The following is a 14,786-nucleotide window of genomic DNA, read 5'->3' on the forward strand; positions in this document are numbered from 1 at the left end:
GAAGATTCCACCTAGTGCCCTGGAAGTTGACCAATCCCTTGAGGTTCTCTGAAACATTAAAAAAAAAAAAAAAAAAAGAACTTCTAATTATAGAAAATTCAAGCACACACAAAAGTAAAGGGCTGTACAATGAATTCCCAGGTTTCCTCACTCAGCTTCAACCTTCTGATTGCCGATACGTGTAACGAGTGAAACACACAAAAACTGCCTCCCAGAAGGCACTGCTACCAGGCTTCCTCCTGCCCCAGCCCCTCACCCTCCTAACTGTGGGAGCTGCTGCCCCGGGATGTGGCCCCCTTCTCTAATGCTGTTCAGATCATTTCTGGGGTGGCTGTCTTGGCTGTAGAAAGATTTGAGGTGGGGGCAGGGGGAGATAGGGTGCTCTGGCCCCTGTCGCAGACCGAAGCTCCTGCTATGGAAGAAACGTCTCCAGTTTACTGTCTGGCGCTTCCCAGTCTCTGAATCCAGGGACAGACCCCTGGAGAGGCACAAAGTAACCTCCCGACTCCTCTCCCGATAGCTGCTGTTTCATGAGGTTACAGTGGTGCCTGCCATCAGCCGCCTAAGGGGAGTGTAGGTCCCTGGCTCCCCTCAGGCTTCCTTCTGGAGGTGATGATGGCCTTGATCATTTTTTCAGGGTTATGATGACTATTTTAATGGAAACCTGAGAAAGATGCTGATTTGGCCACTAGATGGCGCTCAGGCCGTGGGCAACCCCGTGTGGTTCAGGGAGGCGTTCAAAGGCTGACCACCGGCTCCCACAGATGGTTTTGGAACTAAATGGGAATCTTCCCGCAAGCAGCTCACCCGTTTCACGTGAGCTGTTCAATAGCAGTAAACGAGTTAAACGTACTGCTCACACCGGAGCCCTTCTGCACGGCTGCTCTGGTGTCCCTTCCCGCAGAGATGGCGCTTGCCCAGGCCCTGGAGTCTCGCGCTTGCCTCGCCCCCTGCCAACCTCCTCCCACTTGTCCTGAGGCCACCTCAGAAGATGCCACCGCACCTTTCCGTTCAGCTCTTTGTGCTTTCCTTCACCTTGGGGGGCTTATAGCACAACAATGTACTGTATTTTATTTTGCCACGGCTCTCAAAACCCAAACTAAACTGAGCGGTAAAAACGGGCTCTTTCTCTGTATTCTCTGCCTCATGGTTCACCAGGTTATTTGGTCCAACCTGGAGTTTTTGTTTTCGTGTTTATTTCCAGTGAGGATAGGACCTAACAGTAGCCTCTTAAGCCCTCTGCCCACAAGTTTGCCTGGCACACTGAAGTGTTCCTTGGACCCTGCGCGCCAAAACACTTAGTAAGAGTTTTGTTTTCTGAAAAAGAGTGCTTTCCCCAGAAGCTGCAGTTCTTTTTTTAAAAATTTATTTTTTTACAGAGAGGAAGGGAGAGGGAGAGAGAATTAGAAACATTGATGAGAGAGAAACATCCATCAGCTGCCTCCTGCACACCCCCTCCTGGGGATGTGCCTGCAACCAAGGTACATGCCCTTGACCGGAATCGAACCTGGGACCCTTCAGTCCGCAGGCCAACACTCTATCCACTGAGCCAAACCAGTCAGGGCAGCTGCAGTTCTTTTAAAAGGGAACGGATGCACGAGACCCGTAAAACCTACAGAGATTCTCTTATAATGTTATACATATGAAAACCCGCGCTACGTAACTAGCACTTGTAGGCTACAGTTTTTCCACAGCGAAGAAATCCGAAGTTCCTTTCTTTTTGTCTTTGGAACGTAGATGATAATGATTTACCAGCAGTTCTCCGTGTCTCCTCCTGCCTGGCGCAGGCTGGTGTCAGGCAGCCAAACCGTGGGTGTGTGGGGTGTGCCGAGGGGCAGGGCTGGCCGCAGGTACCGGCCTCAACGTCTCCAGCAGCCACGGGTGCCCCCGGGGACTGTCCGGGGGCTGTGATGTGTGGCTCGTTGGGCTGGGAGGGCCTGCTCTGGTCCCCCTGTGCTTCGCCAGGTGAGAGCGTTGGGCTTGGCTGCTCAGGCCACAAAACTGGGAGTATTCATCTGTGTTTTGGGGCTTCCTTGGTCCGAGGGAGAACACGCCGAAACACTTGGTGTTTGGCAGACGGGTGATGAGGACTAAATAGAGGCATTGTCTTGGGTGCCTTCACTGGTCACTCTGCCCTTAACTTTATGCGCTGTCTGCAGACACAGGGGAGAGGCCCTGGGGTGGTCCTCAACACCCGGAGCCCTAGCACCCTGTCCCCACGTTAAGAATCATTGGCCCAAGTTGTCAGCAGGGCTATGTCCTACTAGTGCCCAGCACTGGGCCTGGGCTGGTCTGCTGAACAAACAAACGAATGGATGGAGGAATTGATGAAAGGTACCGTTGGGAAACAGGCCACTCTGGGTCCTCCTAGCCACTGGCTGGTGGGTTTAGGGGTCAGTTGTGTCTGGGCTGGGCAGCCAGGATCCAGAGTCAGTCTGTGGGTGGGAAGGCGCGTTTGTCTCTGCCCCGAGCACATGGAGGTTGGAAGTATGACCTTGGCCTTATTAGCCTGAGATAACTGGCTGGGCCTGTTTGGGATCCTTTGGAAGGAGCTTAAAACGGAATCTATTTGCTCCAGGGCGGGGCCTGGCCGCTGCTCTCCTCGGGGCTCCAGCCGGGTCCGTGTGGGTCCTCTCGCTGTTGCTGGAAGCTCCCCCACTGACGAGAACCCGTGCCTGTGGATATGGACATGGCCATGAACTGTGGTTTCTGCAGCTGACTTCTGCCAGGCGGCGTTCCTAGCTGAGGCCTGGCTGGGAGAGCTGAGGGGCTGGGTCCCACGCCCCCTGGAGCTGGGCCTCGCCCTCCTGGCTGCCTTCTGTGCTCAGAGGTCAGCCCTGACTTGGATCCACACTTCCAAACTCCTCTCTTCTCCACACACACACTCTCTCTGTGTCTCTGCTCATTCTCCTTTCACAATGTTTTGCTGAATGCTTGGCTCTTACCTGCAGTCATGCGCCATGGAAAAATAGTCATAGGCATTATTTTTCTTAAGGAGATCAATAGGTAAGGGTGACCAATGAATGAGAATAAACAGGATTTCACCATCCACATCCCCAGGCTTGCTCATGACCCCAAACTAAGTTACACTTAGCTGATTGGAGGAGGAGTATGGGAAAGGACAAACATCAGAGAGGACTGTGGAAGGTGACTGAGGGGCGCTCGCTCACTCTTTTGGCGGCATCTTGTAATTGCCTAGAAGTGAGGGATGGATTCCAAGAACCTGGACGTTTGCCAGAACATCTCCTTCCTTGCTGCTTTTATTTCTAGACACCCCTGGCCAGCATTGAGGGACATGCCCAAGTGTGGAGAACCTTCAGCTGATGGACAGTGTCTGTCGCTGTGTTTCACTTGCAGAGGCAGGTGCCAGAAGCCAGGTCCCAGCGTCTGCTGTTGTGAAAATGCAACACGGTGCCCTCAGTGGCAGTACTAGAAATGGCCACTAGATGGAGATGTTGTGCCTTGAAATGCCACATCTCGGGGAGCTGGGTCCCCAGAGTCAACCTGCCTGTTGGGTGGAGCACTGGGTGTGCCTGGCTGCCTAGCTCTGGCCCTTTCGTGCCTCCCCCACCCTTTCTTTGTGTCTGTACTTTGTTTCCCTCACTTTTCTGGCTATAATATGGAAAAGCACATTTTCTTCTCTGTGTTACTTCTTGAATGTATTGAGTCGAGTTTTGGGTCCAATTTTTCAATTGGCAAACAGAGCACACAGACGTGCAGGCAGACACCCGTGGGGAGGGACCTGAGGGCTCACCAGGGTGCTGGGGGCTGTGTTTGGCTCGAGGGTGGGGGGCTCCTTGATGACTCAGTTGGTGATAAATTCACAGCAGGGCGGGGCCACATCTGTTTCCCACACGGGAGCTGTCTTTCCCTCTGTCTGTCTGCCAGCTCTCCATCCACATTCCCGTCCACGTAACCAGACTTCCTCCGAGCCATGCCCATCCTAACCCCTTTTCCATTTCTTTACGCTTCAGAGGAGCCTGCAGGTGTGGTCAAGCCTCCTCCAGCCTCGGACAGTACGTGCCGTGGGGAAGATGAGGGGTGGGCCTGGTTTCCGCTGGAGGGAAGAGGGTGCTGCTTGCTGGGAAGTTTTGATTTGCCTGAAGTGGGTCTGAGATTCTCCACCAGGGTCCCCTAGTTTACCTTTGACTGTACCTCTCAGTTTTGATTGAATACATAAATTGCTTTAAAGGCAATTACCTCCCACTCCCCAAACCCCTTCCTAAATCTGCTGGGCTCCATCTGATGCTCAAATGAACCCACTCTCTCAGCAGGGAGGGGGTGGGGCCTGCATGGGTGTCCTTGGCGGGGAAGGGGACATCTTGGGGACCAGTAGGAGGACAGGGTGAGCCGAAAACTCTTGAGGTTGAAATTTGAAAGGTAACTCATAATTGAGACGATTGTTACAAATAATCAGCAATGCTCGTGTTCCATCGGCCTGGGCTTCTCACCCCTGTCCCAGTGCCGGAACCCCGTCTGTGCCGACTGGAGGGAGATGGACACAGGGTGGCCCCTGGCTCTGGGGGAGGCATGCTGTTCCTGCCTTCTGGTCAGGAATTTCTTATTTCTCAAGCCCCGTCCCTGCCCCCACCCGGTCCCCCCACCAGCGTCTCACCACTGGCTGGGATTCGGGGATCACAGCTCAGGTCTGGCTCAAGCCCTTCGTTGCTGAGGCCATTTGTTTGGTGCCCACCTTACTCCTTGTGTGGATTGGAGCACCCCAGATAGTTCTTGTCTCCCCTCCCCCACCCCAGCCTCCACCCCCAACATTCCCAGAGTACAGCCAGTGAAGTCCCATCCTGGGAAACGGCTGCGCGCTGCAAAATGATGACATGAACAAAAGAGGGCCCCAGAAAGGATGCTGAGACGAGCTTTTCCCTGATGTTAGTGTAGTTCTTCTAACGCTCCTCCAGCCTGTGCCACTGGGAGGCGGTTCTGTGCACAGTGAGGGAGAGGGAGGGGTGGCCAGCACGAGCCAGGGCTGTTAGGGTCTGTTTCAGGAGTGGAGAGGTATGTGCCCAGGGGCTGCTTGTGGGAGGGTATCTGGGCCCGCTCCTTGGTGCCCTGGGAGACGGCTTCTCCACTCCTAAGGTTCGGGGCTTCCTTTGTGCCTCCCCACTCTCAGGTATGGGTTGGGGAGGTGCTGAAGGATGGAGGGGGTCGCCTGAGAGGGGGGCAGGGGAGCATCCTGGCCCCAGATTTACGTGCTGGCTTGGTGCATGGACCTTGAGCTCAGACCGTTTTGGGTCATGCCACATTGGAGTCATGGGCTCCTTTGCATCCCTGAGCCTCAGTTTCCTCATCTATAAAATGAGATAATAGAAATAATAAAAATGTCCACATCTCAGCATTGTGGTGAGGGTTAGAGGGATGCATCAGTGTCACTGCTCTTTAGGCATGTATGAGGCTGTGCCTCACCTGGGTAGGGAACTGAGGCCCAGGGGTGGGCTCAGGCCTGAGGGTGGCCAGCCCTCTGACCCTGTCTGTCCCCCCAGTGGACGACCATCTGGGCTTCCTGCCCACCTTTGGGCCCTGCTACGTCAACCTCTACGGCAGCCCCAGGGAGTTCACCGGCTTCCCGGACCCTTATGCAGAGCTCAACATGGGCAAGGTGAGTCAGCCAAACCCTCACACTCCCTAGATGCCCAGGTCTTCCGCCTGGCCTGGAGGTACCGGGGGCCACCTGGCCTGCAAGGGCCTGACAGGCCTTGAGCAGGCCCAGGGCCAGTAGCCCTCCTCCTGCCTGGCCCCATCCTGGCCCCCTCCTCCCTCCTACTCCCCTCTCTTTTGCTCTCCTTCAGGGCCAGCCTGACGCCCCACTTTCCTGGCCCCCGAGCGGCCCAGGTCTCCCCCCCTCGTTGCCCCCAACCTGTCTCAGGTTTCTTCTCCCCTCTGGCTGGGTTGGAGTCTGGGACTGACCATATGGGAGGCTTGGCCTGTCACCTGGACTTTCTGGGCCATTTCCTTATTTGCAGGGTGATGGGGTGGCTAGGGACCTCCTTGGAAATGAGCAGCCTCAGGGCCAGATCAGGCCCCTTTCCTCCTCCTCCTCTCCATGCCCCCTGCTCCTAGTGATCCGACCTCCGCTCTCAGGGGGAAGGTGTGGCCTACCGAGGCCGGGTGCTGCTGTCCTTGGAGACCAAGCTGGTGGAGCACTGCGAGCAGAAGGTGGAGGATCTCCCCGCCGACGACATTCTCCGGGTGGAGGTGAGGGGCGCGGCTCTCTGAGGCATGAGGGTGGTGGTGGAGGTGAGGGGCGCGGCTCTCTGAGGCATGAGGGTGGTGGTCGAGGGGGGCTGGCCTGGAGGTGTCCTGGTGGAGGAAGGCTCGGCTCCACCCACGCTCATGTGCCTTCACCTCTCTGGGCCTCAGTGCCTCAGCTGGGAAGTGGGAATAACCCTATAACTATCCTGCCTCCCCGAGGAATGTTCAGAGACTCAAAAAAGATGAAGGAAAGCATTTTAAAACTCTAGAGCTCAATACAAACCGAGAGGCTATTCAATGACAGTAATGTAAGAATAGCTGACACTTGTTAAGCACTCACCATGTGTCAGACACTGTGCTGGTGACACTCCGATGTCCCTGAGTCCTCCCGGCACCCACGAGATGACTACTGTTAGTATCTCCATTTCACAGATGAGGAAACCGAAGCTCAAATGAATCAGAACAACAAGTGGGAGAGCTGGGCCTTGTGTCCAAGAGGCAGCTGTATGGAGTCTGCACTTTCAGGCTCTGTGGTCAGCAGGTGCTGTTTCAGTCCTGGCCTGACCACCTACCGGCTGTCTTAGTTCCCCTGTCTGTAAAGTGGGGGTAATGATTACATTTACCTCGTCAGTGTGCTGTGAGGATTAAATTCACACCCATTGTAGGAAGCACTCAACCAGGGTTAGGTGTTATCACTATTTACATGATCCACACCCACTCGTGTGACTCTTCCCTCTGCCTCCCACGAAGGGGGTTGTACAGTCACCTTGGTTCTTGTGATGGAGCGCCTCCCGTGTCCTTAGCCCTGTGCCTGATGCCCCGAGGGGACAAGGGGACCCACTGGTCCCAAGCCCATGGCGGCCTGTGGATACTGCAGGGCTGGCTGGCGCGGGGGGACCCTGAGTGGTGGGCCGGGAGCCCTGGGCAGGGCACGTGGTTGAGAGCCTTTGCCCCTCCTCCACAGCAGATGCAGAAGACCAGGCTGCTTGGGGTGGTGGTGCCATGGCTGCTGGTTTGGATTAAGGAGCAGCATGGCCTTGGAGGCGTAACCTTATTCGAGGAACGTGGCCAAGCACACAGGCCTGGAATGAGTTTGCTCAGTTAGTAACCGAATCTGGGCGCTGGTGCTTAGCTGGACCACTCGCCACCCATCCGTCCAGCCAGGATTTATACTGGGCGCCAGTCACAGCCAGGGCCGGCCAGACATGTGACCCCTCTCCGCCCCGGTGTCTCCCTTCCTCCTCCCGGTGACGCTCTGGCCGCCCTCTCTGCTTCCAGAAGTACCTCCGAAGGCGCAAATATTCCCTCTTCGCCGCCTTCTACTCGGCATCCATGCTGCAGGATGTCGACGATGCCATTCAGTTCGAGGTCAGCATCGGGAACTATGGCAACAAGTTCGATAACACCTGCCTGCCGCTGGCCTCCACCACCCAGTACAGCCGGGCGGTCTTTGACGGTGAGGCCAGAGGCCACGTGCCTGGATGGAGCCCAGATCCTGGAGAGGGGCCGGGCCCTACATCCTGCCTCCCATTCGAAGTTGCCAGAGGTCCACTGGAGGGCCTGTTGGGGGGGACCCTCTGCTGGCTCCCCCTGTGCCTCCTCCCCCATCACCTTCCAGGGGTCCCTGCTGCCAGGACCCACAGATTGGCCTGCCCAAACTGGCTATCGTGAGCCTTGATTCTGACCTGTGGGGTCATTTATCACCTGGTGACTGAGGGGCGTGGCATAGAGAATGTAGAGAATGCGGGTTCCCAGTGTCCTTCAGACAGCCCCCCTGCTTTGCTGCGTTAAGGAGCCCCGGGGAGAGCAGCAGCTGTCCTCAGCACAGAGGGGGAGCGTGGGCACCTTGTCTGGACTCTGGGAAACACTGTCACACGCGTGGGGAGTGGGAGCAGGTGCCTGAATCCATCCCACCCTTGGCCCCCTTCCCCCAGCCCTGCACCCCTGGCTCAGCACCGGGCCCTCTGTGTCCTGCCAGGCTGCCACTACTACTACCTCCCCTGGGGCAACGTGAAGCCCGTGGTGGTGCTGTCGTCTTACTGGGAGGACATCAGCCACAGGATCGAGGCGCAGAACCAGCTGCTCAGGATCGCTGACCGGCTGGTGAGTGGAAGCAGCCCGTGCCTGCACCCCCGCAGTGGGCGTCGTCAGACCGGCCCCCGCGGGTGCACACACTCACATACAGCTGTGCCCACAGACCTTCATGGTGCCTGGGTCCCTGGGTCCTCACAGGCCCAGGCTGTGGGGGAAGAGAGGACAGGGAGTGAGAACGATGCCAGGGGAGCCCTCAGTCTGATGGAGAAGACAGCACCGAAAAAGAGCCGAGAGAGGCTGAGCGAGGAGCGGGACAGCCTGGCACCCACTCACTCATTCATTCATTCATTCATTCATTCATTCATTCATTATTTTATCAGATGCCTTTGACCGTTATCACAGAAAGGACTTATGCTAGAAACTTCCAGATAGAAGTTAGAGATGAACAGGAAGCTGACCTGCCTTCAGGGAGTCAGTTTAGTGAGGGGAGCCTGGGCTCACCCACACAGAAGTCCTAAACTTCAGGAGTAGCAGGAGCTGCGGGAGGGAGAGGGCCAGGGAGGCGTCTCAGAGCCGCGAGGGGTGGGAGCAGGAGCCGGGGAAGGGAGTGGTCCAGGGGAGAGTGACCAGCACTGGGAAGGAGATGGCCTGGGTGGAAATCCCTCGGTCTTGGGCTAGGAGGTCCTGGGGGTCTATTGGATGAGGGAATGGGGAGGACTGGGAATTAGGAAGTCAGGAGTGGCAGGTGGTAAATCCTGGTTTGGATGATACCTGGGCTTGGCCTGTGGAGGGTGGGTGTGGCGGCCTGGTGCTTGGCCGGAGAGTGGAGGGGAATCCCAGTGGGCAGAAGTGTAGAGGCCAGGGCAGGAGCCGGTGCCCTGGCGGTGGCCCCAGGCCGTTCCTGTGTGTGCATGTCGTGGAGGCTCCCCCACAAGGCACGTGGCCCCGTGGGAATGTGAGGAGGCAGGTGTGGCCACGGCTGGAGCACGTGAGGCACAACGCTGGAGGGAAGGGGTGTGAAAGGCTTGGGCACATCTGTGGGTGAGGAGATGAGTGCAGCGAGGAGCGAAGGTGGGAGAGGAAGGGGAAGGAGTGGCTGGGAGAGATACAGGCCCAGGTGGAGGGCCGTGGCGGCCCACACCTTCCCTGGGCCTGGCAAACTACGAGGTGCAGGGGGACTTGGAGTCGATGCCTTTTAAGTCCACACTCCGTCCCCTGGGTCAGCCATTCTCTCCTAGGACAGTCCCCGAGGCTGGGAACTGTGTTCTTGCCAGGGCGCGTCCTGCCTGGTGGTCCCGGGGAGGAGCACGTGCCAGGAAGGCTGGGGGTGGGGAGGGCGTCGGGGGCTGAGGGACCGTGCTGCCTGGTGCGTGTTCTGTGGGAGATCGCTGCCTCCCAGCTCAGGGCTGAGGCTCAGGAACAGGCTGGAGATGCGCTCCATGGAAGACGCCAGATGAACCCCCGGCACGACCCGGCCAGCTGTGGGAGTTTGTAGGATGGCAACGCTGTGACTGGAGGTTTCCGAGTGCTCCCCAAACAGGGAAGCCATGCCCTGAGCCTGGGTGGGTGGCGGATTTGTAAGGAGAGCGCATCCTAGGCAGGGAACCAGAGTGGCTCAGCAGTCACTCCCCCGGGAGACGGCGGACCTGGCCTGAAGGGGCCTGTGAGGAGCTGCACGCAGCACCTAACCTCCTTGTGACCACATGGGCTCCAGGCCGGAGCCCCAGGTCCAGAATTTGGGTCCGTTGGGTGTGGGAGCCCTGGAATGTTTGGAGCCAGGACAGACCCTGATTTGTCCGGTCTCCTCGTTGCTCTAACGGCTCTCCCCTTTGGTTCAGGGACTGGGTGTGGCGACGGGGCTTGGGGCTGGGGTCCACGGGGCACCCTCGCCCCACAGTGACCGTCTTGACTCTTGCCCGCCTTTCCCCAGGAAGCCGGCCTGGAGCAAGTCCACCTGGCCCTGAAGGCGCAGTGCTCCTCCGAGGACGTGGACGCCCTGGTGGCTCAGCTGATGGATGAGCTCATCGCAGACTGCAGGTAGGGGTGCCGGGCACCCACGCCCACCCTCCTGACTCAGCCAGGCCCGTTCCCGGGAGTGTTCGTGGGTGGCGGTGAGCGGCGGCACGTCTCCCGGCCCTGCTTGGCCAGCAGTCCAGCGACGCTGAGTCCAGAGGTGGCGGAGCCAGCGCGGGGAGTTGAAAAGGTGACATTTAGAGCAGGTCATAAATCGCCCTGCAGCAGCGGCAGCTGTGGGCCCTGGGCGGCCGCTCACCTGAATGGGGAGCATTGTGTCTCTGATCCCCGACCTCTTATTTCCCTGATGGAATCTGCAGGAGGAGCTGGCTGGGGGGAGTGAGGCGGCGTCCCTCCTTCCCCCAAGGCCATGTCGGGGACCAGGGTTTCTGTTTGGCCTTCTGTTGATGTGGCTGATTGTCAGGAAAAGGGGGCCTTGGGTGCTGGAGAACAGGGGCTTTGAGGCCCGGGAGACGGTGCCTCTCCGCATCTCCTCCCCGTGCGGCCGCGACTTGGGGCTCACCACCCACCTGCTCTGGCCTTGGTTTCCTCATCTTGAACCCGTCACGGAGAATAACTAATTTATAAGAGCGCACAAACCAGGTGCCCGGCCCCATGTTTGACACATGGTGACTGTGACTATTATTAAGAAGCAGCAATGTCAGGAGATGCAGGTTCTTGTCGCTTTCACCCGCCCTGCGGCTTCGGGCAGCTTCACTTCTCAGACCTTCGTTTTCTCAGCTGTTACATGGACCTAACCCTTTGCACTCGCTTGCTTTTTCCTCGATTCCTTTATTCTACTCGGGATTTAATTTTTTAAATACCCCAGATTTTACAAAGCGCGGCAGTAGAATAAAAAACTGGAGTTTCTTTTCATACAAACTTATTTATTTGGATTTTTTATATTTCAAATTATTGATACATTCAATACAATTCGACATACAAGCTGCTACCGATGCTAACCGTGTCGAGTCACACTCGACATTGAGTGCAAAAGGCTAACAGGAAAACGTGGCCTTTCTACTTCCTACGGAGTTCAGTGTGAACATATGCAAACGTGTTCTGTGTGCCTCTCTCAGTCCTGCCAGCCCACCCCCTGTGGAAGGTGTGACCCATGCCTTCATGCTGAGACGCGGGTCACCATCCCGCCCGATGCCGTGTCCTCCTAGTCCTTGGTACCTCAGCTGGGAAGGACCAGGACGAACATTTCCCCAAAGAATCGCCTCCCTCTCCCCCCCACCAGTGGTGGGATTGCAGGCAGGTCATGCATTCATTCCCCAGCCCTTCCTGAAGGCTTGTACGCAGGGCAGGTTGACAAGGGGCAGCGTTAGCCCTCACGTGACTCATGCAAGAGTGAGCACGTGATGTCAGGTGTGTTTGGTTGGAGGCATGTGCCAGAGGAGCTCAGAGCAGGTGCATGTAACTCAATTCTAATTTGGATGCTTCCTGGGGGAGGGGATGCCCGACGCGAACTCTGAAGGGGGAGGACCAGGAGTCAGCCCTGGAGAGAGGGTCACCCGGGCAAAGGCGGAGAAGCCTGAAAGGCCTGCTGCCTCTGGGAGGGGACAGTCACCGGGCAGCTCCAGTCCACACGAGGCAGGCCTCAGGGCCCCCCCCGCCCCCCCCCCCCCGAAGGTGAACTCAGCCCTGGGAACTGTCTGGGAGCACAGCGGTCCCCATGGCCCAAATGCTCACTATGGCTGCAGTTCAAGGGATGGGCTGGTGGTGGGGATGGGAGACTGGACCAGGCATCACCTCAGGAGGGACTCTGGGAGGGCAGGGGGCGGGGGGAAGCAGAGGGCAGCGTGGACTCTGCAGGAGGCATCAAGATGACAGCCACCTCAGAAAGAGCATGCTCTGTGTCAGGTGCTGTCCTAAGAATTTTGCAGATGTGAACTCATCGTAACAGCCTTGTAGGGCAGGAAGTAGAATGACCCCTATTCTGCAGGTGAGGAAACTGAGGCCTGGAGAGGTTAATGAACTTGGCCAGATTGACACCCCTAGGAGGTGGCCGAGCCCCTTGGTGCTGCACTGCTCCTTAAGGACAGGATGTGATGGGCGATTGGCTGTGGGGGCCCAAGGAGGGTGGAGGATGATCCCCTGGCTCTGGCCAGGGCAGCTGGGTGGATGGCGGGGCCCGTCCAGAGAGGTCAGCGGGAGAAGCAGCTTTTGGGGAAGATGAATTCAGGGCTGGCTATGGGATGCCCGTCTGTGATCTGGAGGGCAGAGGGCAGAGGGCGGCTGGAGGGGCACACAGGGACATGGCCACCATGGGGAGGGCCTCAGCGGGCCTCTCTGTGCCCCCCTGGCCTGGCCTGCCAGCTGGGGTGCGGAGGTGGGCCAGGGCTCCGCGCATGACTCACGCGTTGTGTGGACCTTGGCAGGTCTGAGGTGCCTGAAACATCTGAGACGAGTGGACCCCGCGCTGGGCTGCCCTTGCTGCCCTCGCAGGTTCTCGGAGGATTTGGCTAAAAACGCTTTTGCTAAAGCCTGGCCCCCTCGAGCCACTGTCCTCGGGACAGAGGGGGGCCTGGGGCCTCGGGGCACTGGTCCCAGGTCAGGAGCTTGGAGGAGGTCCTCACCCTCGGAGGACACAGGAACGGCTCTCCGGGGAGGCGGCCGGTCATCAGACTGACGCCCTCAGGCACCACCGAGGCCACCACCAGCCCCGGGGCCACAGCGACGGGGCTTCCTCCACCTCTGGCTCCGTGCTGAGCATCATCGCCGCAGGGCAGCCGGGTCCGGGTCCCGAGCCAGCTCGCCATGGCTGACCCTGGCTGCTCACCCCTCCTCAGCCCCTGCCCTACCATGAATGTCCTTTGTTCCATCGGACCCTTTTCCTGCCTCTTCTCCCTGGGAGCCCCCCTGCCCCCACGGCCAGTGACGCTCACCCTGTTCTTCTGGCCCAGCGCCCCCATCTCGTCGCTAACCCGACTGCCCACCACACCTCTCCGCTGGATGTCCTGCAGCACATCCAGTGCATTCTCTGACCTTCCTAAAACGGTGCCCTGCTGCTCCACGCCAGCCCTGAGGTGTCTCCCCGTTAGGAGAAGCCCCAGCTCTTACCCGGGTGGACAGTCTCTCTGTCCCCACTCCCTGCCCTGCGGGCCCCAGTGACCCTGCCCTCTGACCTCTTCAGAGCCCCTGCACGTGCTCCCTCCTGCCTCTGAGGCTTCGTCTTGTGCATATGCTGCTCCTTCTGCGAGAACACCCTTCCTGCTCTTTTTGGCCTGACAGGCCACTTCCTCCAGGAAGTACTCCTGACTCCGAGGCTGCTCAGTGGAGGCTCCCTGAAGGCAGGGCTGGACTCAGCAGGACCAGCAGGGCTGCTGCTCCTGAGGAGTGGAATGATTGGCCCCGTGGCCAGTTCATCTTTCAGGCTGGACCCTGCTGTCTCCCTGGCGGCACCACTCAGGGCAGGGGCAGGGGCAGGGGCAGGGGCAGGGGCAGGGGCAGGGGCAGGGGCCGGGGCCGGGGCAGGGGCAGGGGCCGGGGCCGGGGCAGGGGCAGGGGCAGGCAGCGACGTGGGAGCAGCTCAGCTGTTGTCAGCCTGCGCCGCGCCTGCCTACCATTTTCAAGTCAGCAGGGCTGGCCACAGCAAGCTGCCCCGGTTGGGGGTACAGTGTCCTCTACACTCTTCTCCCAGGTCTCCCCTGCTTTCCATACGCCCTGCCTTGGGCTTTTCTGGGGCAGGAGAGGTCTGAGGCGGCTCATGTCCGGGGCAGTCCCGGGTCCCAGCTGTTTCTTGGGGAGTCTTGGCTGGGCTGGTGGCCTCCGTGAAAATCTCCCTTTGGTGGTCTGCATGGCAGTCCCGCCCGCTCCCTGCGCAGGCTGGGAGCATAAATCACTCAGGTTGGCTCAGCAATGCCTATCCCGCTCCAGACCCGCCTGCCCCCACCTCCAGGCCCTCTCAGGCCTCCTTCCCAGGCAGGACTCTGGCCCAGGCCCCCCTTTACCCAGCGAGCATGCCCCTCCGCCACGTTCCAGTGGGCTGGGGCTGGAGGGAGGGCGGCCGTCCCTCTCCTGGCCTGGGGCAGCCCCATCCGAGGCACCCTCGGGGCAGTGAATATTATATTACCACAGGGTGTGCAGTACGTGACCTGAGACAGGTCCCGGGGCTTAAGTTTCCTGAGATGGAGTTTGCGTACTGCTCCCCCCACCCTAAAAATTCAATTAAAAAAAATAACAGGAAAAATGCAGTGCGCCGAGGGCCTGCCAGAGCGGTGTATCTGGCGGCGGCGGTGCCGCTGCGCTCCGGCGGTAATTGGTTCTGCATAGCTCGGGGAAATTGGCAGAAAAATAAATCAGCCGGGAGCCGGAGTCGAGACGCTGCTGGGAGGGGAGTATGAGGTGGGGGGGGGGGGGGGCAGGGGGGGGCTGCAAGCGGTGGGAGCAGAACTGGCTGAGCGGGTTTGACTGATGTCCTGTTTGGGAGTCAAGGGCTCAGTGGAGGTGGGGCAGCCCCCCCATGCGCTCAAGCGGGGATAATCTAGAGGGGTCCTGCTGGTGAGGGAGGGCAGGGAGCTAGCTCCCCA

At 58.8% G+C, this 14,786-nt stretch overlaps 1 protein-coding gene across 21 annotated transcripts in view; it reads left to right on the forward strand.

The window, feature by feature from the left end:
• The window catches only part of DYSF (dysferlin), a 196,133-nt gene that overhangs the window by 77,331 nt on the left and 104,016 nt on the right, over positions 1 to 14,786 (forward strand). For 12 of the 21 annotated variants that reach the window (XM_079792337.1, XM_079792343.1, XM_079792340.1 and 9 more), the window contains 6 exons: positions 3,975 to 4,016; positions 5,496 to 5,611; positions 6,094 to 6,207; positions 7,483 to 7,660; positions 8,183 to 8,307; positions 10,169 to 10,275. In XM_079792337.1, the coding sequence (XP_079648463.1) occupies positions 3,975 to 4,016; positions 5,496 to 5,611; positions 6,094 to 6,207; positions 7,483 to 7,660; positions 8,183 to 8,307; positions 10,169 to 10,275 (682 nt within the window). The remainder of the gene's footprint in view (positions 1 to 3,974; positions 4,017 to 5,495; positions 5,612 to 6,093; positions 6,208 to 7,482; positions 7,661 to 8,182; positions 8,308 to 10,168; positions 10,276 to 14,786) is intronic. The other 9 variants (XM_079792342.1, XM_079792344.1, XM_079792331.1 and 6 more) reach the window with 1 other exon arrangement.

This window comes from Cnephaeus nilssonii (assembly GCF_951640355.1).
Source record: "Cnephaeus nilssonii genome assembly, chromosome: 15".
NCBI lineage: Eukaryota > Metazoa > Chordata > Mammalia > Chiroptera > Vespertilionidae > Cnephaeus > Cnephaeus nilssonii.